Source organism: Polypterus senegalus, chromosome 9, assembly GCF_016835505.1.
Source record: "Polypterus senegalus isolate Bchr_013 chromosome 9, ASM1683550v1, whole genome shotgun sequence".
Classification (NCBI taxonomy): Eukaryota; Metazoa; Chordata; class Cladistia; order Polypteriformes; family Polypteridae; genus Polypterus; species Polypterus senegalus.
In genome coordinates this window covers 144,012,386-144,036,213 of record NC_053162.1, presented here as the reverse complement: position 1 = coordinate 144,036,213, position 23,828 = coordinate 144,012,386, and the positions used below count along the sequence as shown (strand labels likewise).

The window sequence follows — 23,828 nt, the reverse complement described above, 5'->3', positions numbered from 1 at the left end:
ATGATTGTGAGCATAAGTGTGCGCATGAACTGTCAGTCTGCCCAGGAGTATTCAGTTCAGGGTTGTGTTTGTTTTCGGGGGGAGGGAGGTTAGAGGCTGAAGGTAGCCCTGGCTGAGACACCAGCACCTCACTGGTTACACTTATGCACAAATCATACTCAACTCATATGGCTCCAATGTAGGATCACTAGTTAAATGGCTGTATGAGGAAAGCTCAATTATAAGATAGAAAACAAATGCAGAGATTGCACACTGTGCTTGACTGAAGCTTGGACCCAGGCATCATTGTGGCTCTCTTATTTAATGAATAACACAATTCTTAGACGTCCAGATATGAACAGAACACATTCATAGTGGTACAAATGTCATGTTCCAATACTCCACTGGACGTTACAGCTTAATAAAGAATTTTTGCAAATGATTCTCAGTGGGATCAACACAGATTGATATTGTTTTTTTTTTAAGTTTGGGTGGGTACACTCTTTTCTCCAAGTAAAAGTCAAAAACTTTTGTGACCTTTTATAAGATGAGTCCAACCCGGACAAAACATAAACGCAGTTCGAAAAGCACCAGACGAATCACTTGGCGGTAAAAAAAGTAATATTTGTTGCATCATAGAATCCGTGCAATACTATTACAGACAGAGTAATCTTCCGAAATAACGGTGAAATGATTTGTTACATTTGCAGTTCATTAACAATTTATTCTTGGACAAAAAAAACTTTATACAATATGTTAAAAATGAAAACAATTAGATTTTTATATTTGCGTCATGTCCACTCGAGAGGATGGGAATAATCCATCATCGCTCCGATTTTCTTCCCCGGCCAGTATTAAAGATGGCAGCCCCCTAGGTGTCTCGCTTTCGCAGCATTTGCAAGAGGTTTAATGAAGCCACGGGAGTGAGTCAGGGCGGTGACGTCATCGACCCGTTTGATTTGCTGTCCTGAAAGGAGAGAGGAGTTAGTGAGTGCGAGAGCGGGTACTGTGAACTGGTTTACTATGCTGCTATCCTCATAACAACACATTCGGAAATATTAAGCCTAATAACAGTATTTAAGAAAAAGCGGAAAAAAGGCAAGCGTTTGCCTTCGGTGAGTACTCACATGTTTCAGAGAGCAGTTTTTTCTGTTTTTTGTTAACGCGTGCCGTGAAACGGGACTGCTAGTGTGCATGCTTTTCTTCTTTTACTAGTATTCATGATTGCACATTGTCTTGTAGTTTCTAATTGTCTGCCAAATGGCATAAAAGTTGCAGTAAAGTATACCGATTCATGTGAATAAACAAGTGTAATATGGATGTAGTTGCAGCATCTTCCCAAAAGAACGTGTGGATGCTTTGCTTGCTTTTCATTTGTTATTATGAATACTGTTTTACTTAATGTGCGACTTGTGTTAGTAAGCATTTTAGTTTATTTTGTTAAACGTCAGTCCACGTACTGCTGAAGACTGCCAACGAGGATGCCTTAAAGCCTTTATGTACTATAAAATGAAATCTGCGTTTGACGTAAGTGTCTGCTTTAGTATTCTAGAGATCACAACAAGAGAAACGTGAAGGCTGACTGACTGTACAGTTCATTGCAAAACAGTTCCTGTGTCGCTGTCTATATTATTTCGCAATATTCCTTTCGCGATATCTCAGTTTTCAGAGATATGCTTATATGTATGTGTATTGAGTGTACGTATACGATATATATAATATGCGAATGTCGAATAACACTAGATGGTGGGGTGGTTGACTGGTATCACGTAAAATCCTTGTCAGTTATCATCTCGGGTTGACTGTATATCCCGGCAGCTCGTTTAGAAGACGCGAAAGTGTGGTGCAGTTGGTAGCACCGAGGCTTGTAACTACAAGATTTGTAAATTTGCCTCCTCCTGTAGGCAGAGCCTGAAAGCTAGTAGTTTTAATTAAGGAAATTAAGGGGGTGTCTGTAAGAAGAAACAGAGGTTTTGGAAAAAAACAAACAATAAAACAAAACGTGCACTCTGTTCAATTTAGGTGTTTATTTATGTACTTATTTACAGTTGTAGCGAGAGGATGACTTGCATACGATCACGTGCATAAATGACTGAAAACCCACAGTATGATAAAAGAGAAGATTAAGTAGACACGTTTACAGCGAAAAAATGCACGTGTGTTAATTAGTGCATTTGGCAAGGTCGCCAATGAAAATCGCGGATCAATCAGTGTAGTTTGGGGAGTGCCTTTTGTTACATTGTAACAGCGTTATGTATTTTTTGTTCTGAAGTCAAAGCTCTTTGGGTGGCAGCAGCGGGCAAGAAGGTAATGCACCAGCTCGTTTACCGAGGGCTATTTTACAGTAGCGCGGGCAGAAAGAAGGGATCAGCGGTGCTTTAAATTTCCTCCTCAACTTGTGTCGGCGCAGTGGTGGATAATTACAGTAGGGGGGGTTGGTACAGTGAGTAATTAGGCATTTGATAGAAGCCACTGTAAAAGAGGTGGGCTTTCCTCTTTCTGGCGATTCCTGTATTAAAAGATGTGTAAATAACCTGACATGCTAGTTAATGCGGTATAGGCACTACGAAGTATTCATTAGTCTAAAGGCTGCACTTGGCAAGGGTTATATTTAAAAAGTTCGGACGCTAAAGGTCCGCAATTTTTCTTCTCGTTTCTTTTTTTTTTGCCAACTCCTAAATAAACGTGCAACCGGAATTTATGGCGAGATTCTTCCGTTTTCTTCGCGTGCCTTAACACAAGTAATCGGGCACATCACTTTGTTCGTGTCGGTTGAGTTAGTTTAAGTAGAGTAAAAGAATTTACTACATAGAACAGATGACAGCAGGTGAATAACGTGCAGTGTTTAAAGAAACCTGTGCCCCCATCTCAAGTTTATTTTGTTGAATGAAAGAGTATTTAAAATATAAAGAACTAAAACCTGGCATACATGGAGATAAAGTCCACTGTAGCGACTTTCTTCTTTGGCAAAGTGACAGAAAGTAAGTTTAGTTTAATTGAGATCCGCTTAAACATGCATGCATGCATGTATGTATATTCAGATTTCTTATAACAGTATTAGATTGTGCGCACATCACTGGCGGTGCGGAATTGTTCATTCAGCACAGCACTACGCGGAGAAAGGGTAAAAACTTGAGGTTGTGTACGTTTTGCCTTATATCGGTAAAAATGTTACGAGGCGAGCTTATTTCCACTAGGAAACGAGAAGCACGTATGTTTAATATCTCCTTACAATGTCTTAACAGTGCTGTCCAGCCCGGGGTACTTACCAGTGTGAAATACCGGTTTCATTAATTGACTGCCTATTGCTTAACAACTAATAAAGGTTTAAAAGAGGAAAACCCCGTCTTGTCCGGCATACATGCGCTTGTCCTTGTTTTCTAAAATTAGGAAACGTATAGTCATACGCGTGAATGAAGGTACTACTTCAGAATTGTGAATAATCTTACGTTCTGATTAAAATAAGGTTTGAGGTTTCGTCAAACATGCATTAAGAATTACAACTGAATGAAAAATGTATTCCATCTGTTCAATCATTCTTACAGTATATAGAAAATACACAATATTATAAGTTGAACGCAGGCACGGGAAAGCGATATTCATTCTCTCGTCGCTGAAAAATGTTATTTTAACATGCTTGGTGTCACCGATTAATGCCGTGACATTACCTTTGCGACTTCACTTTTTATAGCTTGGGAAAAGACACCTTTTTCAGCGTTCCCCTTGATACTTTTTTGTTTACAGTAATAGTTTTCTTGACACTCGAATATGATGATTGATATTCATATAGTTAAAGTATCTATGAAGGGGTTAGCGAGGGATGTTGGAACGCTTAACGAAATTTAGCAGGCTCGCAGATATGCTCAAGCGCTTTGAAAATGGTCATTGATTCCGTCAAACGTCTGAAAAGGAGCACAGTTTTCTGCCCTTTATATTTTGCATAGATAACACTGCTGAATAACGATAATATACACGCATGACGAGAAATTGATTGATCTTCTTACCTTGTATTAAGGGTACAATCGTAAAAAAGTGTATTTGGATAACTTGATATTTTTAGTGGGTTCAGTGTCGCGTCCTTAAGTTACGTGTGGTAACATCGCTGGCTTTTCAACCGGTTCATGCTGATAGTAGTAATGCTTTCGAGATTTGACAACAGCATCACACTTCTTCATTAAGCTGAGATAAAACGTTTATCCATTCTTCTTGGCCCAAGATCAGTACTTTTTTTTTTTAGTATTGCTTACGTTTTATACTTGAGGCAGTGTTCATTATAAGCATCATGTGTAGAAGGAGCGCACGGAACTGTTTATACACGCATACTTTGTTTTCATGTAATCTTATAACAATAATAATAAAAACAGTTCAGGGGTTATTTAAAGTATGTCACACTTTTTTAAATATCGAAATGTACTTAATCCAACAGTACTGTACTTCCTGTACTTTGTTCTGAATATACAAAATGTTATAAACTCTGCACAAAACGTTTTTCTGAGATAGTGGAATCCTTAACATGTTTAATATTACTTATTAAAATTCGACTCTTGGTGCAATTTTTTTATCATTAATCTAGAGAAGAGCCAAGACCTGCATTGTTAATCTCTCCTCATACATATCAATAATCTAAAATTGTTGCAGTAAGGAAGAGAATAAAGAATTGGTGGGTTCTGATAACACATCTTAAGTAATATTTATTTTATAAAGTATCCTGTTACTTTGCCTTGTTACCGAGATATCCTTAAAACATCTCAATTTGTAATTTCAGTGCTGAAAAAAAGACGATTGAGGAGTCTAAACTCTGGTTGTGACATTCTTGTTAGATTTTTGAGCTTTACTTTGGAGGTGGAATGTGATTTCCAGTTTAAGTGTATGCTGTTATTTATTCAGATGCTTTATAAGAAGGGGCTCTTAATTTAAATAAATGGAAGATTGTTGTCATTTGACAAATGTGTGAAAAGTTTAAGAGATTTTATTTCAAATGCCACAACATAAACAAATTTATATTTTTAACCTTTTGTTGTCCTTTTTCATGTTTATTATGCTAAACATAATCTGTCAAAGTTAATTAGTAAAGAAAATGTAGGAAAACCAAGATTACAAATTGCATTTGACTCAGAAGACCCTATTTTAATGATCTCAGTGGTCAGGAATCTAAATACTGATGGTATTCATACCATTAGAAATGAGGCCTTGTGGCTCTTGGTTGTACCACCAGGCAGTCCACTGCTTCAGTTGCCTTATTGATGGCAGATTTCTCAAGTTGCTGTTTATGTTGTGTTTTATAGAGGTCACTGCAGCGGATGCAGGCATTTTGACATCATTATAAAATTATGGTGGTTAATGTTTGTTATGCTGCAAAGCATCATTTTGCTGATACATATATAAAACATTTTCTGTTTGCAGTTCTAGAAAGTTGTATTATTATTTGTTGTTGTTTTTGTTTTATACCTGCCTACTAAGTTGGAAGAGACATTCAGAATGCTTTATGTAGTATCCTATAATGTAATGCGATAATTTTGCCATGGACTTAGAACAAGACATCAAATCAATACAAAGTAGACCAAAAAGACTTCAACAGACATTTATTATCTATGTACACATGCAAAGTGTCTAACCTCGCTTAAACACCTGTTTGTTTTAGAGTCTCCTTACATTTTGTAAAGGTAATCAATAAGCTAATTAGCAGTTGGACTTTTGATTGAAAAAACCCAAATCAAAGCAGGTTGCTGAAATTGAACTTTAAATCTGATAAGCAAGGCTTAATGGTTTAACAGTTCTTACTATTTGTGTTGTTTGGACAGGTTTACTTCATCTTGTTTACAAGGATAACTCCATATACTACAGGAAAGACAGCCTAATGACTTGGTCTAGTGGATGCCAGCGACATTATGGATTTGACTAAAATGGGTATGATCCAACTCCAGAACCCCAGCCACCCCACAGCGCTCCTCCAGAAGGCAAACCAGATGCGACTGGCAGGGACTCTCTGTGATGTGGTTATTCTAGTTGACAGCCATGAGTTTCATGCCCATCGGACAGTGCTAGCTTGTACTAGCAAGATGTTTGAGATACTGTTTCACCGCAACAGCCACAATTACACTTTGGACTTTCTGTCACCAAAGACCTTCCAGCAGATTCTGGAATATGCATATACCTCCACACTCCAAGCCAAAGTGGAGGACTTAGATGATCTGCTATATGCAGCAGAGATCCTAGAGATAGAATATTTAGAAGAACAATGCCTGAAGATTTTGGAAACCATCCAGGCATCTGATGAGAATGACACAGAAGTCAGCATGGCGGAAGGAGGAACAGATGAGGATGAAGATCGAAAGGCCAGGTACATCAAAAGCATGCTTATGTCTAAGAAACATTCCACGGAGGACAGTGGATACACTAGTGTAAACCAGCAAGGGCTAGCCACAGTTACTATGGTAGATCAGAGTCCTTCTGTGTCAACGTCGTTTGGACTTGCCACCATGAGCCCAACTAAGGCTGCAGTGGACAGTCTCATGAGTATTGGGCAGTCACTTCTGCAGAGCTCCCTTCAGCAACCTCCTTCAGAGGAACTGATTTCTTTAAATTCACGGCTTCCAATGGTGTCCGAGATAAAGACTGAAATGATGCAAGTGGATGACGCGTCTAGTCAAGAGAGTCCTAGAACTGCTGAGTCCAGCTCCTCATCTGGGGAAAAGAGCTCAGACTCGGACAAAAATAAAGATGGTCCTGGAACTCCAACACGCAGCAGTGTCATCACAAGCGCTCGTGAATTGCACTATGTACGCGAAGAAAGTGTTAATGATCAACAAGGGGAAGGAGCCACAATGGGACTGGATAGTGTGACTTCTTTTAGTGAGAAGCACCTCACATCTTTATACTCGGTGCCAGCCAACCATAAAAATGAAACTCTACTTGCAGTTCCAGTCTCAATGGCATCTGCCTTGCATTTACAGCCCACTTTAGCGATGTCAATGGACTTAAGTGCATATGGAGGGCTGTTACCCCAGAGTTTCATTCAGAGGGAATTCTTCAACAAGTTGGGGGAACTTGCATCTGGGAAGAAGCCTGACGCCAAAAGCCAGAATGAGAGGTGTAATGTATGTGGGGCAGAGTTGCCAGACAACGAGGCAGTAGAGCAACACAGGTAAGTGTACGCCCTCCAATAGTAGAACATCTGAGCAAATGTGAGCAAGAATTCAGTTGGTGTAGAAAGTCCTTTGATCCTAACATAGTTTTGGAGTCTGTCTATCAGATGCTCCTTTTTTCACCTTAGTTTTGAGCAGGAGTATTTTTACATGGAAGTTGTTAATAGATATTTGCTGATAGTACAGAATTTCATGAAGTTTTCACATCTATGAAATATAAGATGTAACGCTCAACATGTTCATACAGTATTTCAATTTACATAAGTGTTCACCACAGTCAATAAATAATATATCAAGTAGGAGAACATTTCAAATCAGTTTTCTCTACCCAGAAATATTTGTTGAAATAATATTCAACTTAATTCTTTTGGTAGAAATGTACATTTTTGTTAAAGTTGTAACTAGATATAGAGATTACAAAAGTAGTGTTGTTACATCGCATCTATAATATCCTAGATTGTAATCTCTTTGAGTGTATGGGGCTACTCATTCCGCCATCCTCTACACTGTATTTCTCTGGGTACTGTGGCCTTGCTCACATAGGTCAAAAATGTATGTTTTGTTAATTAGGGACATTAGACTAGCCATGTGTGGGGTCTCAAAGTCATCAGCAATGGATTGGTTTTTCCTTTAGGGTGTCTTCCTGCCTTGTGCTCTTTGTTGCTGGGATTTGCTTCATTTCCCCATGACCCTGGATATTTGTATTTGGGTTGGTTTAGGGCTCCAGTGGTCTGAGGTTTACTATTTATTTATCTAAAAAAAAAAAAATGATGATTTCAGAGCAGCTATTAAAGTTTCTTTACGCATCTGGAGGGAGGGGGGGCATGTGAAGTAAGCTTGATGGACTAAATAGTTTTGTTCGTTAAATTTCTTATGTTTTCATGTTCCTATGTAAAACTCTGCCCAATTGAAGCTTCTTGGGATCACTAGTCTCGTCTCCTCTGCTTAATAGGCGCATGTTAGCTTCATTTATCTAAATTAACCTTGTATGAGACCATGTATGGCTTCACATTTAAAGACCATTCTTAGTTTACATCTGATCATTTGTTTAAGCAGATTTAGAAAATGGACATTCATTTCAAGAAAATCAATTTGCAACATTGATTATCTGAAAAGTAGTGGTGTACCAGTTAAAATAATTTTAGATACAATTTTAAAAAATGCATAATGTAATTTTAACTCCACAGTAACAGTCTTTTCACTGGACGATGGACACTCCTCAACTTGTTAAACAAAACTGACAATGTGGCAAAGCAGAAGAAACTTGTGTATTTTTTAAAGAAGCCATTAAATACCCATTTTTTTTTTCTTTTGGCCTTGATGGGTTTTATGCTAATACATTTATATTTTGGCCTCAAACATCTATAAATCTCTGTGGTGTTACCATCACATCACTAGTGCCTACTAAATAGCTTATTTACAGAAATGAAGTTTCAGTCCAATAAATTTGCCATTGTACTCTTAAGAAAAAACACTAGAAATAACATATTTGTAGCTGGTGCTTAAAGTAATTGTGCTGTACTTGACTCTAGAAGGGAAGAAAATTTAAATAGTTTATGTAAAGGTCATTTGTGTTGTGTGTGTGTGTGTGTGTTGTGTGTTTTTTTTTTTTTTTTTAAAAAAAAATACACGTATCAGAATATTTTTTTTTTTTTATCATTAGCATTTTTTTTTTTTCCAAACAACTTTGGATTGTTTTCTCTATGTTTTTAAAGCAACATCCTTCTGGGTATCTATAAATAAACTGTAAGGTTTCCGCTTGCAACAGTTGGCTGCACTGCTTTATTTATATATAAAAATAGTAAACTATTGGTTTAGGAAGGGCTTTGCAATCAGATATCTTGAATACAGCACCATTGTTATCGGGGAACACATTGTAAGTTTTCCTGTAACTGAGATGTAGCACATGGTGATCTCCTTAATGGGAGGCAACTCCAGTATGTACAATTCCTCAACTTTCATCTACATGCTGTGTCAAGCTCATAACTAACCTACAGGTGGTCTGTGTGTTTTCTCCTATACACTGGTTCAGTTCATGGTTTCACTTTTGTGAGCATTTAGAAATGCAGTTTATGGTGTTAAATTAAAATAAAGTATAATCTATTGAAGTAAATACAGTGGCAAAAATAAACGCATACAGATAAAGTGAATTATATTATCACACTTAGTATTTATGCAATCGTCTGTCTTACTAACATTGTATTTGAAGAAACATTGTTTTTCAGCTTTGATCATTTTCAGTTATAACCCATTATTTCTGAAACTTTTTTTACTTACTAGTGGAACTATTGCACAAACAGTTTTCTTGCAATTTAGTAGTGTAGCAGTTATATTTAATTAGCCTTGTGTGCTTCTAATATGATAAAACTGAATAAACACTGGTTTCTTCACTGAATCTTGAACCTTACAAACTTGGATAAGTCAAGGAAAATGACACCTTTTATTGATTAACTACAATACATCTTGCTTGACTAACTAAAATACAATACATCTTGCTTGAAGAATGGGCCTGAGTTGCCTCGAAACCTAGCATTTTGCTTGACTTCTCACTACATTCATAATGGCTAACGCCGTACAACATCCTGATACTATATTTATTCAGCAATATACCTTTGTGGTCCAGGAACAAACTCCGAACTAAGTTAGTACTGCTATGTAATACAGCACTGAGTGTTTGTGCCAACTAACGTTTTTGTTTTGTCATATTACTATTTTTTTTATTTTAGGATTATACTTAAAGTATGTGTTGAGCTCCCTGTTTATTCCATTAAGAACTGTTTGCCATTCCCAACCTAAAAAAGAGCTTAGGTTTATCTTGAAGTATTTTTTCATCCAAACTGCACAATTTGGATAAAGTACGCTATTTCTGCTTATTTTCTGTTTGTGAGTTTATTTAAAGTAAAATGTTGAACATTAGGAATTTCACTTTAGTGATATAAAACATACAGTATATACATTTTATTGCAGGAATAACCCTGATTTAAAAGGTTTGGATATACAGTATCTATCTATCTATTGTGTATTCTGTTATACTGTAGTTTTGCTATCCCTATTCGATAGTGCATTAAACGTTCATTTGATCTTTTTCTTTATTAGTACTCCTGCTGATTGATTTATTTTTAAAATGTGATTGCAGAATGTTTAGCAAAATACAGGAGGTCTTCCCCAGCCCCCACATCCTTTAGCTCTTATTAGAGATGTGGGAAATTTCCATTACTTTCTCCTAGTCACGTGAAAATATGCCCTGAGTTGATAACTTCCAGATCTTTTGATGGTGACTCTTCTGAGGTCCTGTGTTCTTGGCAAACCTTATTAAAGGCACCTGGATGAAGGCTGCTGTAATGCAAACCAGTCTCCCTCTACCGCATGGTCAGTGACAAGTAGCTCTGTCAAGAGCATCGCAGGACGAGGAAGTCTTGATTAGGTTTACGAGTGGAAGAGGCTGCTCTCCTCAGGAAATGAGGTGGTCACAATGTTGACCCCGGTCGTGTAACCTTTTAGCTCTGCTAGAGACCTCTGCCAGTTTGTTGGATTCAACTCACCCCGTTCTGTTTCTCATCAATGCTAGAGAAAACACAACATATAGTGAACTTACAGTCTTGAATGTTCTCTTTTTTAATTTTATTTATTTATTTTTTGGATGTTAGAAAATTATTCCTTTCCTTCTCACTTCACATAAAACACAGACCACTCAAGTTCATATTAAGGATTTTGTCCTTGGTGTTATTGAATTGTTCATTACTTACTTAAAGGATCCTCATTACCAAGCTAGAATTCTTTCCCCAGATTTTGAGCACATTGTATGCTGTACAGTAAATGCATTTAGAGTCCAAGCTTTTAACTGGAGACTGTAAAGCTTTGAATTAATAATAAATATCTATACATCCAATATGGAAATGCATGCTGACAAATTTTCTATTCTTGGAAGACAAAATAGTTAAACCCTTTCAGAAAACAAAATGTGTTTCTGATGTTTTCTTTTTTGGCACAGATTTAACAGTCATTTTTTTTTTATTCTTTTGGTAGTTCATAGTGATACAATTGTTCACATCGCCTACATAGCTTATAGGAAAAACAGAGTATAGTTCCAAACTTTCTACTACCTTTTACTGTATATGTGAATGCCCATAAAGTCTGAGACAGGTTGAAAAAATAAAAAAATTAGAATCTCAGTTAGAAAAACTGAAAGGTTTATTCCACGTTAATAATAAAAAACAAAAAGCGTAGCCCACCTAATGCAAGATAAGAGGGCATCTCTAAACTAGCAATTTCTTAGTGAGGCAGAATCCTTAAAACCTTTTTTTTTTTTTAAAAACACATGAGCTCAGCATGAATGTTCATGTGGTGCACAACCTTTTTTTAGTTTTTTTCTTTTTATCCTTTTTTTTTTATCTTAGTTTTTAAAAAAAGAAAATTTACATTGGCTTATAAATTAGTGTAAATTGTTTTCTTTCAGTTTCCATCTAATTTTTTTTTTTTTTTTGTGAAATTTAATTGAATAAAATGTTAATGCTTATGTTCATTGTTTGGTGGCCCAACCTTTTGAAATCTAGTGTGTTTTTACTGTTAATTGATGACCTCTTCTCAGGCTGTATAGCTTAGTCACATTCTTTAATGTATGATAGTAATGATGAGTAGCAGAAGTCAGTTGTATGGGGTAGTTAGGCATATTTAATGCCACACACCATGTGCCTCCAATAGTAGTGGGTTTAGAGATAATTTAACAAAATAATAATAAAAAAATCTTTTATTTTGCATTTTCCCCACAAAGCACCCAACATTTTGTAACATAATTTTGATAAGCATCTTTTGGTATAAAATTTTTTTTTTTATTGTAATTGGGATATATTTTAGTTAAGGATGGTAGTAATTGAAGGACAAACTATATTATCATAATAATCGGGGTGTGTTGACACTGCAGTTTAGACTGTTAGTTTTCTGCAACCCTCATAAGGGTACATGAGCACAGAAAACAAACGGATGTTTGTAAGAATATCAATTGAAGTCAAACAGTTAGAAAACAAGTTTAACTGACATTGTACTAAAAAATGTAAAAGTTATAGTAGCTGTGACAAAAATTCCTGAAATTTGGATCTACTTATGGCAGGGCTTATATTATGTCCGTAGTGTTTTAAGCCTACTTCATATAGTTTTTTTGCTTCAAGTGTAGAATGTGGGTAAGTAACTGTTGATCCTGACCCCTTGATACCATTTATGTAATTGGCTTATTCTTTCCTTAACAATAAGTTTCAAAATTTTCAAAGTATTCAGAATGAAGTTACATTGTAAATGTTAAAATGTGACATAGTATTGACTGTAATATGTATAATTCTATAAATTATTACCATTTTGGGGGGAAAAACAATCCATAAAACCTTTAATTCTGGTTATAGTTAGAAGCTACATAGTATCAGAAATTATTTCACACATTATTACCAAAATGTTTATATAAAATATTTGTTTTCCTAGGCACACTAATTGATCATTTACCATGTACGGCTTTTTTAATTATTGTGTGTATGTATTGTAACTTATTTTCATGGACTGTTTTCATTAGAGCTCTGTTCTTCAGCTGCATATCAATAAGTTAAAGGCAAACTGACTTTCCTGCAAGTTGTAGTTCAATGCCCAAAAGAAGACCAAATATCCTTTCCAAGTTGTGCCTTCTGACCTTGGAATGGAACCTCTTAACATATGCATCTTTGCAAATTGTCTGAATTTTGTTGTACTTTGCAACTGAACAACCAATTTGGCTGACTTTTTTTTTTTTGCCTATTTTTCTCTGTTGGAGTATATATTGGTTGAATTGTATCTGTTTGTTTCCATTAACTCTTCATTTCTATGTTTTAATATTTTATTATATTCTTAACAATTAGCTGCTTTAATAAGTTAAACTTTAATACACACATGATTCTTTCTTTAAGTACATTGTACAGTGTTATTGGGTGCTATGTCAACCAGAAATATGTTTGCAGGGTTCTTCTATTGTAAATTAAGTTCACTGTATAAAAAGCAATTTTAATTTTGTGTTCTTTTCTAATACATTTTCTAAGTTGTACATTTGCTGCAGCCTTTCTTCAGGAGATAAAGTATGTTTTCTTTGGGAATGATAAAAAAAAAAACCAAAAGTATCAAAGTAGAAGAGCTTTGGTGGCAGCTGGACAATGAGTAAGTGCTTGATGGACTGGTGTGCTATGCATTTAACTTTTCTCCTACTCTTCGGTATTTTTTTGCTTCCACCTAGCTCTATTCTCTAGCAGTTCAGGAATAACCAAATGTGTGCTGTTTCTTTTAATGAATCAAATGAGTTGAGAATTCTTGCTTTTTATATTCCTTAGTTATGTATAGAACAGACTGACAGAAAAAAGATTAAAAAAAAAAAAAAAGTCAATACTAAAACTACTGTGTGTGTGTGTGTGTGTGTATAAAAACATTATTTTATATGTGTGTGTGTGTGTGTGTGTGTGTGTGTGTTTTTAAACCTTAGTTATGTTTGTTATGTTATGTTTATACATAATGCATTACAATAAATATTTTGCTTCGTTTACTGAGGCAAGTGAGAAATTAATTCCATCTTTGACTTACTAAATGGAAACAAAACAACTAGACAGAATACATTCTTTTGCTATGTTTGTGTTTTTGTACTCTATTTGCCCTCCAGACCTACTGATTAAATACGTTTTTTTTAATCTTGTTAGCAAACCTATAATAAATACTGCATATCTACATTTTTTATCTCATGGTTCCAGATATTAACTTGCTTATGGCACTTGTTCAACCTTCTGTGTAAATTTTACATCCAAGTAAGCCTGTTGCATATGGTTTACATAGCCAGATCTGCTTTATGCTACCTTGCTTGGCTCAGTGACTGAAAGGTAGAGCGGGAAGTTGCTCTGAAGTTGCCCAACTGGTCTTCAGTACTCTTTAAAGGTATGGCTGGGCAGATGAGTGTGGTGGATTACAAGTCCATGGTTGCTTGTAAAGCATAGCAGTTTGTTATTTTAAAGGAAAACTGAGACTGCACATGGGTGAAAGTGCAGTGTGTTGTAGTGAAATCCTATTAATCTTATTTTAGAGATATGTATTTGAAGGTGTACTGTCAGACCTTTGTCTCCAAGCTCAAGTTTTATAAGTATTATCATAGCCACAAATAAAATGTTCTTTGGCAGTCTAACTGGTATACAGTCACTTGTCGCTCATAGTTGGTTATCCTTAGCAGAAGCTTTATTTGATTTATTAGACTGCAACATGAGGTACAGAAGTAAGTTATCTGACTGTAGAACTGGCCATGGATGTAGTATGAGGCAGCATTATTTAATGATGAGGTTTCAAACCATTAATTTGTATGCAAAAGTAGTAAGAGGAAACATCCTGTTTTGCTTAATATTGTGTATTACATTTTGTAATTTGCCAGCGATGCTATGCTGTCTGTGACATGCTGAACATATGAGAAGATGGAAATTGCAAACTCTGCCAAAACGTTTCCAGCCTTTGAGTAAACAAATAAGCAGCAGTAAAAGGAGAAACACTATGGTGTTCAATATTTTATACAACCTAATACAACACTCGATAGGATTTATTGGTTCACACTGTTGCCTTGTCTTAGCATGCCCCTTGAATCAAGTTACTTCACTTCCTTTCAACAGGTTGTGCTGATTGTTTTGCCTGTAAATGTTGATTTACATACTTTTTGCAAGTGAGGTAATGCCTTACTGTAGATGAAGAAATTAAATGTGTTATTGGCTGAAGGCATTAAACTTGTAGCATTAATGGGCTTACAAAAATCAGGCAAGAGAGACAAGGTGAACCTGATATTTGAAAGAGAACATCATTGTGATGTTCCCTTTCATTATACTTTGGAATGGTATTAGCCATAAATTTTAATGACAAAGTGAAAAGTATGTTTAACTATTTCTGACTTATCCACTCATAAATATTTAAATTATTAGCATGATTAGCTTTTATGGTGCAAGCTTATAACGGAGTGTTCCCTCTATTGTAATTACTTAAAGAAGCAATTTATAGAACATGTTTGTTTTAAAATCGTAAATAATTGATTAATCTTAAATAAATTTTTTTTCAGTTTTAAAATCAAAAAACAAATATTTATAAGGATTAATTTTTGTCTTTGACTATAATAAAAAACACAGAAAAATTTGGTACACATATACTACGTGATGTCTACTATTCGCTTTCGGGGTGATGATTTTTATTACTCTTTATTTTATTGTAGAATCGACTCTCGGCGGTCATGCAGCGCATGCGTACGTGCATCGTTCTCATTCCCTACCACCTTTGCGGTCACTTCTCCTACCTCTTCATATCTTTAATAATTCTTGAGGCAGATTGTCGCGCTTAAGGTAGGGAACTAACTAAACGGACTAAATAATTGCAACACAAACTAACTAATCAGTTTTAACATGAAAACATGCAGATGAAAGAAGAGAAGCCGCTAGGGTGGAGAAAGAGCTGTTTAGGATGCAGCAAGCACATTAGTCTTTGAGTAAACGAATGCTAAACATACAGAGACAGTATGAAAACTATGAATGTTCAAGTCAAGTGTATTCATTGCATGTTATATATAGATATATATATATATATATATATATATATATATATATATATATATATATATATATATATATATATAATACACACACACACAGACAGACACTGTGTCCTACAAACTATTGAAATTGTTAGGAAAAATTAAAAACGTAGAGATGTCAGGTAATTGAAAGGAACTACTTTGGGCATCTCTCTCCTAGGAGGATTCTTGTTGCCGACATGCATTGTTTGTGCATTAGCGGCGAAGTGACTGCCTTTCTTCTGAGGTTTCCTTTTGCCAATGTGCTTGCCTTGCTTCTGTATTAGCCGCTAAGTGACTGATTTTCTTCAGAGGTTTTGCTTTGCTGAAGTGCTGGGCTCACTTGTGTATCCCTTTCCCTAAATCCACCTCTCACTTCTGGGTCAGAGAGACACACAGACTTCCACTTGTACAATATGTGGGTATGTATATATTATGTATTTATTTATTTAAGGAGCTTCTGTAAAAAGACATTTTTCCCCTTGGAAAGAAATTTCTGTTGTTTAATCACTTCACCAATATCTTCACATCTTCTTCTCATAATAGTCATTGTATTTTGCTTCAATTCAGACGTTTGGTTTTGTTTGTTTTTTAATTTTGCATGAAGTGTCTGTTATTTATTTAAAAGCTTTAATATTTGGAATTTGTTTCAACTGATAAATAACAAATGTTTACATCCATGGTTCCATAACGTTTCCCCGGTTCAAAACCAAAAGACAAACTAAACGTCTGAAACCTAATGATTAGACATTTCTATACTATACAGAATTTTTAGTTTTAAAACGGATGTGATGTTGTTGAAAAGTGTTCCATGATTGGGGCATGATGAATGTAGAACACATTTTATTGTACAAAAATTTTCTATCAATGGCCAACTGATTCTGCAGGGTGCTTCAATTTAAAAGTCCATTATCAAAATTGTAAACCATTTATATCTGTCTAAATTTAAGGAAATTAATTAATGAATCCTATACAAGTTGGATAACTGGTACATTTTAGAACTGCATTAGAGCAAAGTATACCAGGGAAGAAATTGTTCCAAAAAATTTTTTTTTAGATGTACAGTATAGAAAAATAAGTGAAACATTGTTCTTACCACATGTTAAGTTATGCTGTTGTAGGCTTTACATCTTAGATTAAAATGATTTGATAAACCACACAGGTTACAGAATTAAAATTACATGGTCTGCAGAACATTAAAATGGAGGTTAACTAATGTAAAAGGCGACAAATAAAAGCAGATAGAGAGAACATTTTTAAGACCTTTTATACATACTGTACTTTTGTTCTCCTGTACTTAATGATGAGCATGGGAAGAAAGCCATTATCTGGAAAAGTATGGAGTGGGAGAGTGTCAGGATGTTGCATATTTTTAAATACTCTAAGGAATATTGAAATTTTAAAAGCTGTTTATTTTTTATTTACATACTTTAATTTTTCACTGTACAAAAAAAAGTATTTGTTTGAGTGGATATTCTCATAGAATAATGATTAAAATTTCAATATAAATTCCAATGACTTTTTGTGGTGTCAATGTACATTCTTAGTATAAGAAATGATGACTTATGTGCTTATAGAGCAATATGCTTTTAAAATTATTTCTAAGTTTTACATCACAGCTTCCAGAAAATGCAATACTAATAACATAAAACCATTAGAAAAAACAAACTCGCTGAAATTGGCTTTTTGTACTAAGTAAGCTAAAGATTAGTGAATCCGTTTCTGTGTCTTCACTTAATAGAAGTGAATGAATGCTGAGATTCCAGCAGTTGTAATGTTGCTTTGATTGAGTTGTTCAAGAGCAAGCCATGCTGGATTTTAGCTCCTCCCTCAAATTTGGAGGAGGGGGAAAAAACATTTGCTGCAAAAGGGTTTGTATAGTTCTTGAAATTGCATATAAGGCTATAATTTTTTTTTTTCTCTTCAATTTCCCAACCTCTGGGTCAAGACATTTATAATTTTTTTGCTAATTTGAGTACAGTATTTGTTTGCCTTTTTAGTGTATTATATACTAAATACTCCAAATATTGTATATAATGTACATGTATTTTGTTGGCATTTTTTTTTTCTTGATTTCTCATAGCAACAAATGCCTTTATAAAGAAACATAACCCCTTATGCATTTCAGTTCTATGTAGCTTATGAAGCTTTAAAAGCCATAACACATTGTTTTTATTAATCTTAAATTATTTCTTTTTTTAATCATTTAATGTTTTGTTTTATCCGTAAGTGTGTGTATAGGTTTATTTATTTTTCAGACAGTATCTTTTGTGAATTTCCCACAAGTTGTTACAATGTACACAACTACAGATTCCTTTAATTGGTTACTCTAAATTGGTCATGTATAAGAATGTACCTTGTGATGGATTGTACCAGGATAGAAATCATGTACTAAATTATAATTTTGGGATAGCTTGTGGCTACACATGATCCTCTTTTGTAAAAGGTGAATTAAGAAACTGTTTTTAATTGCTACATTAACTATAATATTTGTAGTGAGGCAGTTTCTTTATTTTGTTTAAACGTCACTAGTCATTTGTTTTAATGTTGATGCCAATCGTACATTTTTCACTTGCTTCTCTATAACCAAGTTCTCATAACTAACGGCCCCCTAGAACAGAAGACCGTTTACAGCAGTGTCAATAGTCGCTCATCTCTTTTGTAGTTTAGTTGATTGTTATGGGAGTTTGTGAAGAACAGTCACTCATTTATTACTTTAATGTGTGTCTCCTTATATAAATCCTGTTGTGTCCGGCTGTGTTGTGGTTTATTGCAGGAGGGTTTATAAGCCTTTTTTCTCTAAGACTGTGGATTGACAGCTTGAGCACAAGGGGAGATATTTCATATGACTAATTACTAAATATTTCCCGGCAGTCAAACACGAGGCTGTGCCATCTCCTGTTACAAATGTGAAAAATATTCTTGTTTGGAGTTAATTTTGGTGGCAGGCAGATCAGGTTAACTGGCTATAATTGCTTCCAGATCTGGCACAGGGTTTTTTTTGTATTTTAGAATGAATGCGCTGGTAAGTGCTTGCTTCCTGCGTAAACTTAGCCAATTCCATTCATTCACTGCTGCCCTGCATTGTGTCATAAACTTCAGGCTTGCTTAATTGGTTCTGGATTGGCTCTGTTGGAGGGGGAGTTGACATGCAGGTGGTGTTTCTCCTGATTTAAACACGGAAAGTGATATATTGATAAATCTCTTGTAGATTTATTAGACATGAAAAATGTTGGTACAGATTTAAAAGTGACATTTACTCCCCCCAATTGTGCCTTTCATGTTTCATGATACACTAAATTTAAACTTTTATCTTGCCATAGCAGCCCCATTAGTAAGAAGATTTTTATATTACTTGTTTAGGAGTATGCATTAAATAAGTTTTGAACAAATCTAACACAGTAGACCATGCATTGGGTTTTTTGGGGATTGGGTCAGTAATTTAAGTTTATGATTTAGTTAATACCTTTGGTATTAGCAAAGAAATGCACATTTTAAAATAAAGAGATGCCATTGTGCTGCCATACAGCATATTAGATGACAGTGGCACTCTGAGATTGATTACTGGCCCTGTCACTCTGTGGAGTTTGCATTTTCTCAATGAATTATCTATAATGTTTCTCCAGGTTCTCTGACTGCCTCTCCAATAACTCGGGCATGCATGTTAAGTTAATTGGTAACAATGTCCTGTGGTTAGAAATTCTAAAGTTTGTACTTTTAAATAAATTCATGAAATACTTTATTGCATACCTCCATAATCAATTTTAAATGAGTACTGGAAATACAGTATGAGGTTGTACTGTCAAAATATTTTATTGTGACAATTTCCAACAATTTTTTTTCTTCAGTTATTTAAATCTTTTAGATATGTATCTTAGCAGAAGGGAAGGTGTGTGGCAACTAATCCAATGGTGGGCAGAATTGCTCTTGTTATAGGGGAAAAAAAGCTATTCAAAGAGGATGCTTAAAATGTTTTAAGCTTGCACGTTTGTTTTATGGATCTTTTTATTTCAATGAGACCCATTCATGCTTGCATTCCAATGCACTTTCTAACAGGGTAAGAGATCTGCCTTGCGTTGACTGCTTCACATATGTTACCTTGCCTAGGGAATTTAAAGTGTTGTCTGCCCACAGCACTAATTGACTGCTTACCTACTGCAGCACAGACTAACACACATTAAAAAAAATCTTCAGTTAGTGTTTTGACCTTTTTATTATGATTCATTTTTGAGGAGTTATTGAAAGATTTCACTAACAGAATAATAATCAGCCTCCAGACACTTCAAAGATCTACCATCAGGGGAACTTGGATGCACACCCTGGGGCCCTGCTCAAAAAAGGAGCCTTCACATATGTGATGAAAAAATGCCTAATAACAGGAAAAGTAAAACTTTCAATAGTACAGGCATTTTACAGCAGTCCACTATCCAGAATACACCTACCCCATTTCATTCGTAATGTTTATAAACCTATCCATTTATACCCTTTTTTTTTTTTTTAATAAAAAGAAAAATGAGTTGTAGTTGGTTGATATGGATGGTGTATGAGTAGGTGTCTTAATAGGTCATTTTTATGAAGATTGTACATTTGGTGTATTACCATTCTGTCAAAAAGAACAGGCCCGTGTGGACGATTATTCAAAATTAGTCTAGTGGGTCAGCAAAAATGAAAGAAGCATAAGGTGCTGTTTTGCTGAAAACTATACCCGACATTTTAATAAAAAAAAAAAAAAAATTATGAATCGAACAATCTGTAAATACAACAGGTTTAGGTATGCTGTCTTCCTAAACCAGATGACAAGAATAACATGAATTAATATTAACGGTTCACTTTTTAATAATTAACTTTCAGTAGGATTTATATATAGAGACCTTTTTAACAAATTACTTTTTTTGCAAATACCTTAAGCAATCAAGGAAGCTATAAAAGATTGGTAAGTTAATACTGCAGTAAAAGTTCTTTAGTTCAGTGAGGCTGTAGTTATGGAAATTTTGTCCTTGAAAGAACAAATGAAGGATGTGAAGTTGATATCGCTGTTAAGCTATTGTAACATTAAGTCCAGAAGCTCTTGTCCATTCATAGTTATGCTGATTCTGTATATAATTCATGTTTAAGGATCCAGCATCAGTTTGGCAGAAGGATTGGAATTGACCCTGGATAAGGCTCCAGTCCATCACCACACCTACACCTATACCCACATTCACTCATACTAGGCCAGATGTTTTCCAGTTCTTATTAAAAGCATGCTTCGCTGGTAAGCAGTTGAACATTCATTGCACCTAACCATTATTAGTAACTTAAAGCAGATTACAAGAATGATCTTTGGTACAAACTTTAGTTATGTTGCTTTCCTGTCCCGTCCATGTTCATTTGACATCATGGCCAGGTTATACAGTTTATCATAACATTTGTATGGAGGAAAAATGTGATGTTATGTATGGCACAAATTACTCTTGTGTGTTTTCTTCTCTGTTGCTTTAAAACTGGTAGAAGTGTTATTGACTAGTGTTCCTTCAACATCTTTAACTGCGATAGAAGAGGATGAGATTTGAAATCCTTTTTTAACTATAATTAAGAGCATAGTAGCCATTTTAATTTCTGCAGTATTTATTTAGCCCCAGAATGCTTTAATTTAAGTGGTAATGAGATCATAACTCCCATTATTTCATTGTTTGCAAATGGTTTTGGCAAAAGTTCAGATACTCAAGGACAAATGAAGATCCCCCAATGTAGTAGACATTAAATACGGTTTCATTGAAAGTGTTTATGAGAGTACCTGAAGGTCTCATAAAAATGTGTTCATAGAAAACATTTACCATGTCCATTAGTGAGATGTAACTTTTTATGTGAACTATGTAAGTGAAGGCATAAAGGTGTGTGTATTTATCTATTTTGGTTCCCCTTTATAAACTTTGGTTCCCCTTGCCACTGACCAGAAGATTTCTAATTCATAAAAAGAGTCGATGTTACTTTTTTTTCTCCCCCCTCACTTTTAATTTTTAGGAGAAGGAATTGGTGCATACATTTAAGATGCTTTTAACAATGCTCTTTGTGAGTGTTTGAGTCATTTTTGTTTTAAATTCTTAGAGGTATGCAAGTAAATGAATTCAGTTCCTGCAGGTCTTTTCTTTTGGAGTAAAATTAGTGTTCTTTCTAACCCCCAGCCACCAAATTTGTTAACCATCTTTTAGATATTGTAGCATTCTGAAGAAATATGAGGGATTTTAACCAAAATAATTCTGTAATTAAGTGAAGTTGAGGCCTCCAAGCTGGCCACATTTGAATTTTATCTAGTGTAATATTCTCCTTTTAACTTGGTGTAAAATTTCTGGTGTAGAACAATCTTGTATAATTATGCTAGCAGTTAATTTAGGTTTTTTGCTTTGTATAGCAGTAAACATGCTCACTTTAAGTAGTAAATTTTCTAAACTTGTGTAATAGCATCTAAACTACATAGGAAACAGTTGCTAATAGGTATTAGTGTTCTAATATTAAACTTTTTCCAATCCTGTCCCTACCTCAGCCCCTATAAACACATAATTTTCAGTTAATCAGATAGGTGCAGATGTTGTGAAAAATCGGCCATCTTGTCATCCAGAATTCATACCTGTGTTGACGTGTTTTAAATTGAAGGTGTTCTGTTATCTCGGCATATCCTTTCAACCGATAACCTTGTGGTCCTTAATATAAGAAGAGTAGATTTGTAGATAAATTGCAGATTCTCCAGTTGAGCTAAAGATAAGTTAAGTAGCAATTGGCGTTCATGGCAGTAAAACAGAAAGCAGGATATAAAAGACACCTGACTTTTAAAAACAGACAGTTGTTTAAGCAGGTAAACCCTGATTCTAACGGCTTTATCATCTTCAAACTCTAAAACCTGGCAGGCTCATTTGGAAACCCCCACCTTTCTGAGCGTCCTATCTGAGTGAAACAGGTTCATAGAGAGCCTCTTATCAGTCATCACCTAAAGAGGGGGAGCAGCGTGTATTTTCAAAAGCAAGCAGGAGAAAAATATTTTGGTAAGGATGTTTGCTGGTGGTTATTTTGAAGATATATATATCTCTATCTATCTATCTAATTTTTTTTTCTCCCTGCCAGAAACCTTTTTTTTTTTTTTTTAAATTGTGGGATGAAAAACTATTTCCAATTAAAACTGTCACTCAGAAGCCCTAAACTCTTGTATCTTCTTATATTTGCTCGGCATTGACGTTGGCATGTTATTATTGGTAAATACAAGGTCATTATGCGGCATAATTTTAGCTGACATCTAATTTTACTTCCAAGCCTGTAATTGTTCTCGCACCTGCATCTTCCAGCCCTCTGCCTCTTCTGCTGCTGAGAGATTTGGGCTGTTGTCACCCGCAGATGCCTTTCTGTATTCCTCAGTATGTTAGACCACTTTCCTCTGCGGAGTATTGAGGGGGCATCTTGTAAACCAGCCTCTTTCATCAGGCACAGGCTCATTTCTGGTAGAGAGAAGTGTATAAAAACACATGATTAAACTTAACAAGCAACGCTGCTTCTGTGTAAAAGCTGTCTTATGAGTATGAGGCACCTAAGTATTTGGTCACCACTGCTGCTTTTGTAGTCTATAAATTTCTGCCTTTATTTTGAAAAATTAAGGCATTTCCACCCTGTAGCTTATTAAATACAGAAAGTACTGCCCTTTAACTATTTTTAATAGTTTTTTAAAATAATTGCTTTTAATGTTTTTAAATAGCTTTTTTTTTTTTTTTTGGTACTGTGCTTACTTTAGAAAGGATGAAGATTACTTTGGCATGAAAGCATTTAGAAAAAGTGTTGTAGAGTTCCTTTTAATCCTTGATTTTTTTTTAATCCTTTTTTTTTTTTTTTTTTTTCCCATTCATTATTTTTGAAACCATGTGTTCCATTCTGTTACTGGCATTGGGAGACTGTTGTGATTAACGGGGATTTTTTTTTTATATTTGTGGGGATCCTCCCTTAGGCTCTCAGTCCAACACACAGACAGAAACTGGTTCAGTTTGGCAGTGGCAAAAATATTCAAATGTGTTTGACCAGACAAAATTTGTTAAATTTTGATTTAGGAATTTATAATTGTCATTGAAATGTGCTAGGTAAACACTAATACCCCGTCC

The 23,828-nt window shown here is 35.0% G+C and overlaps 1 protein-coding gene across 4 annotated transcripts in view; it reads left to right on the top strand.

Annotated features, from left to right (window-relative positions):
• The first annotated feature begins 985 nt into the window (after positions 1-985).
• zbtb16a (zinc finger and BTB domain containing 16a) overlaps positions 986-23,828 on the top strand; it is a 250,767-nt gene continuing 227,924 nt past the window's right edge. For 2 of the 4 annotated variants that reach the window (XM_039764008.1, XM_039764005.1), the window contains exons 1-2: positions 986-1,094; positions 5,781-7,123. In XM_039764008.1, the coding sequence (XP_039619942.1) occupies positions 5,868-7,123 (1,256 nt within the window). In that variant the 5' untranslated portion in view covers positions 986-1,094; positions 5,781-5,867. Of the gene's footprint in view, positions 1,095-2,224; positions 2,287-2,441; positions 2,463-5,780; positions 7,124-23,828 lie in introns of those variants that run through there. The other 2 variants (XM_039764006.1, XM_039764007.1) reach the window with 2 other exon arrangements.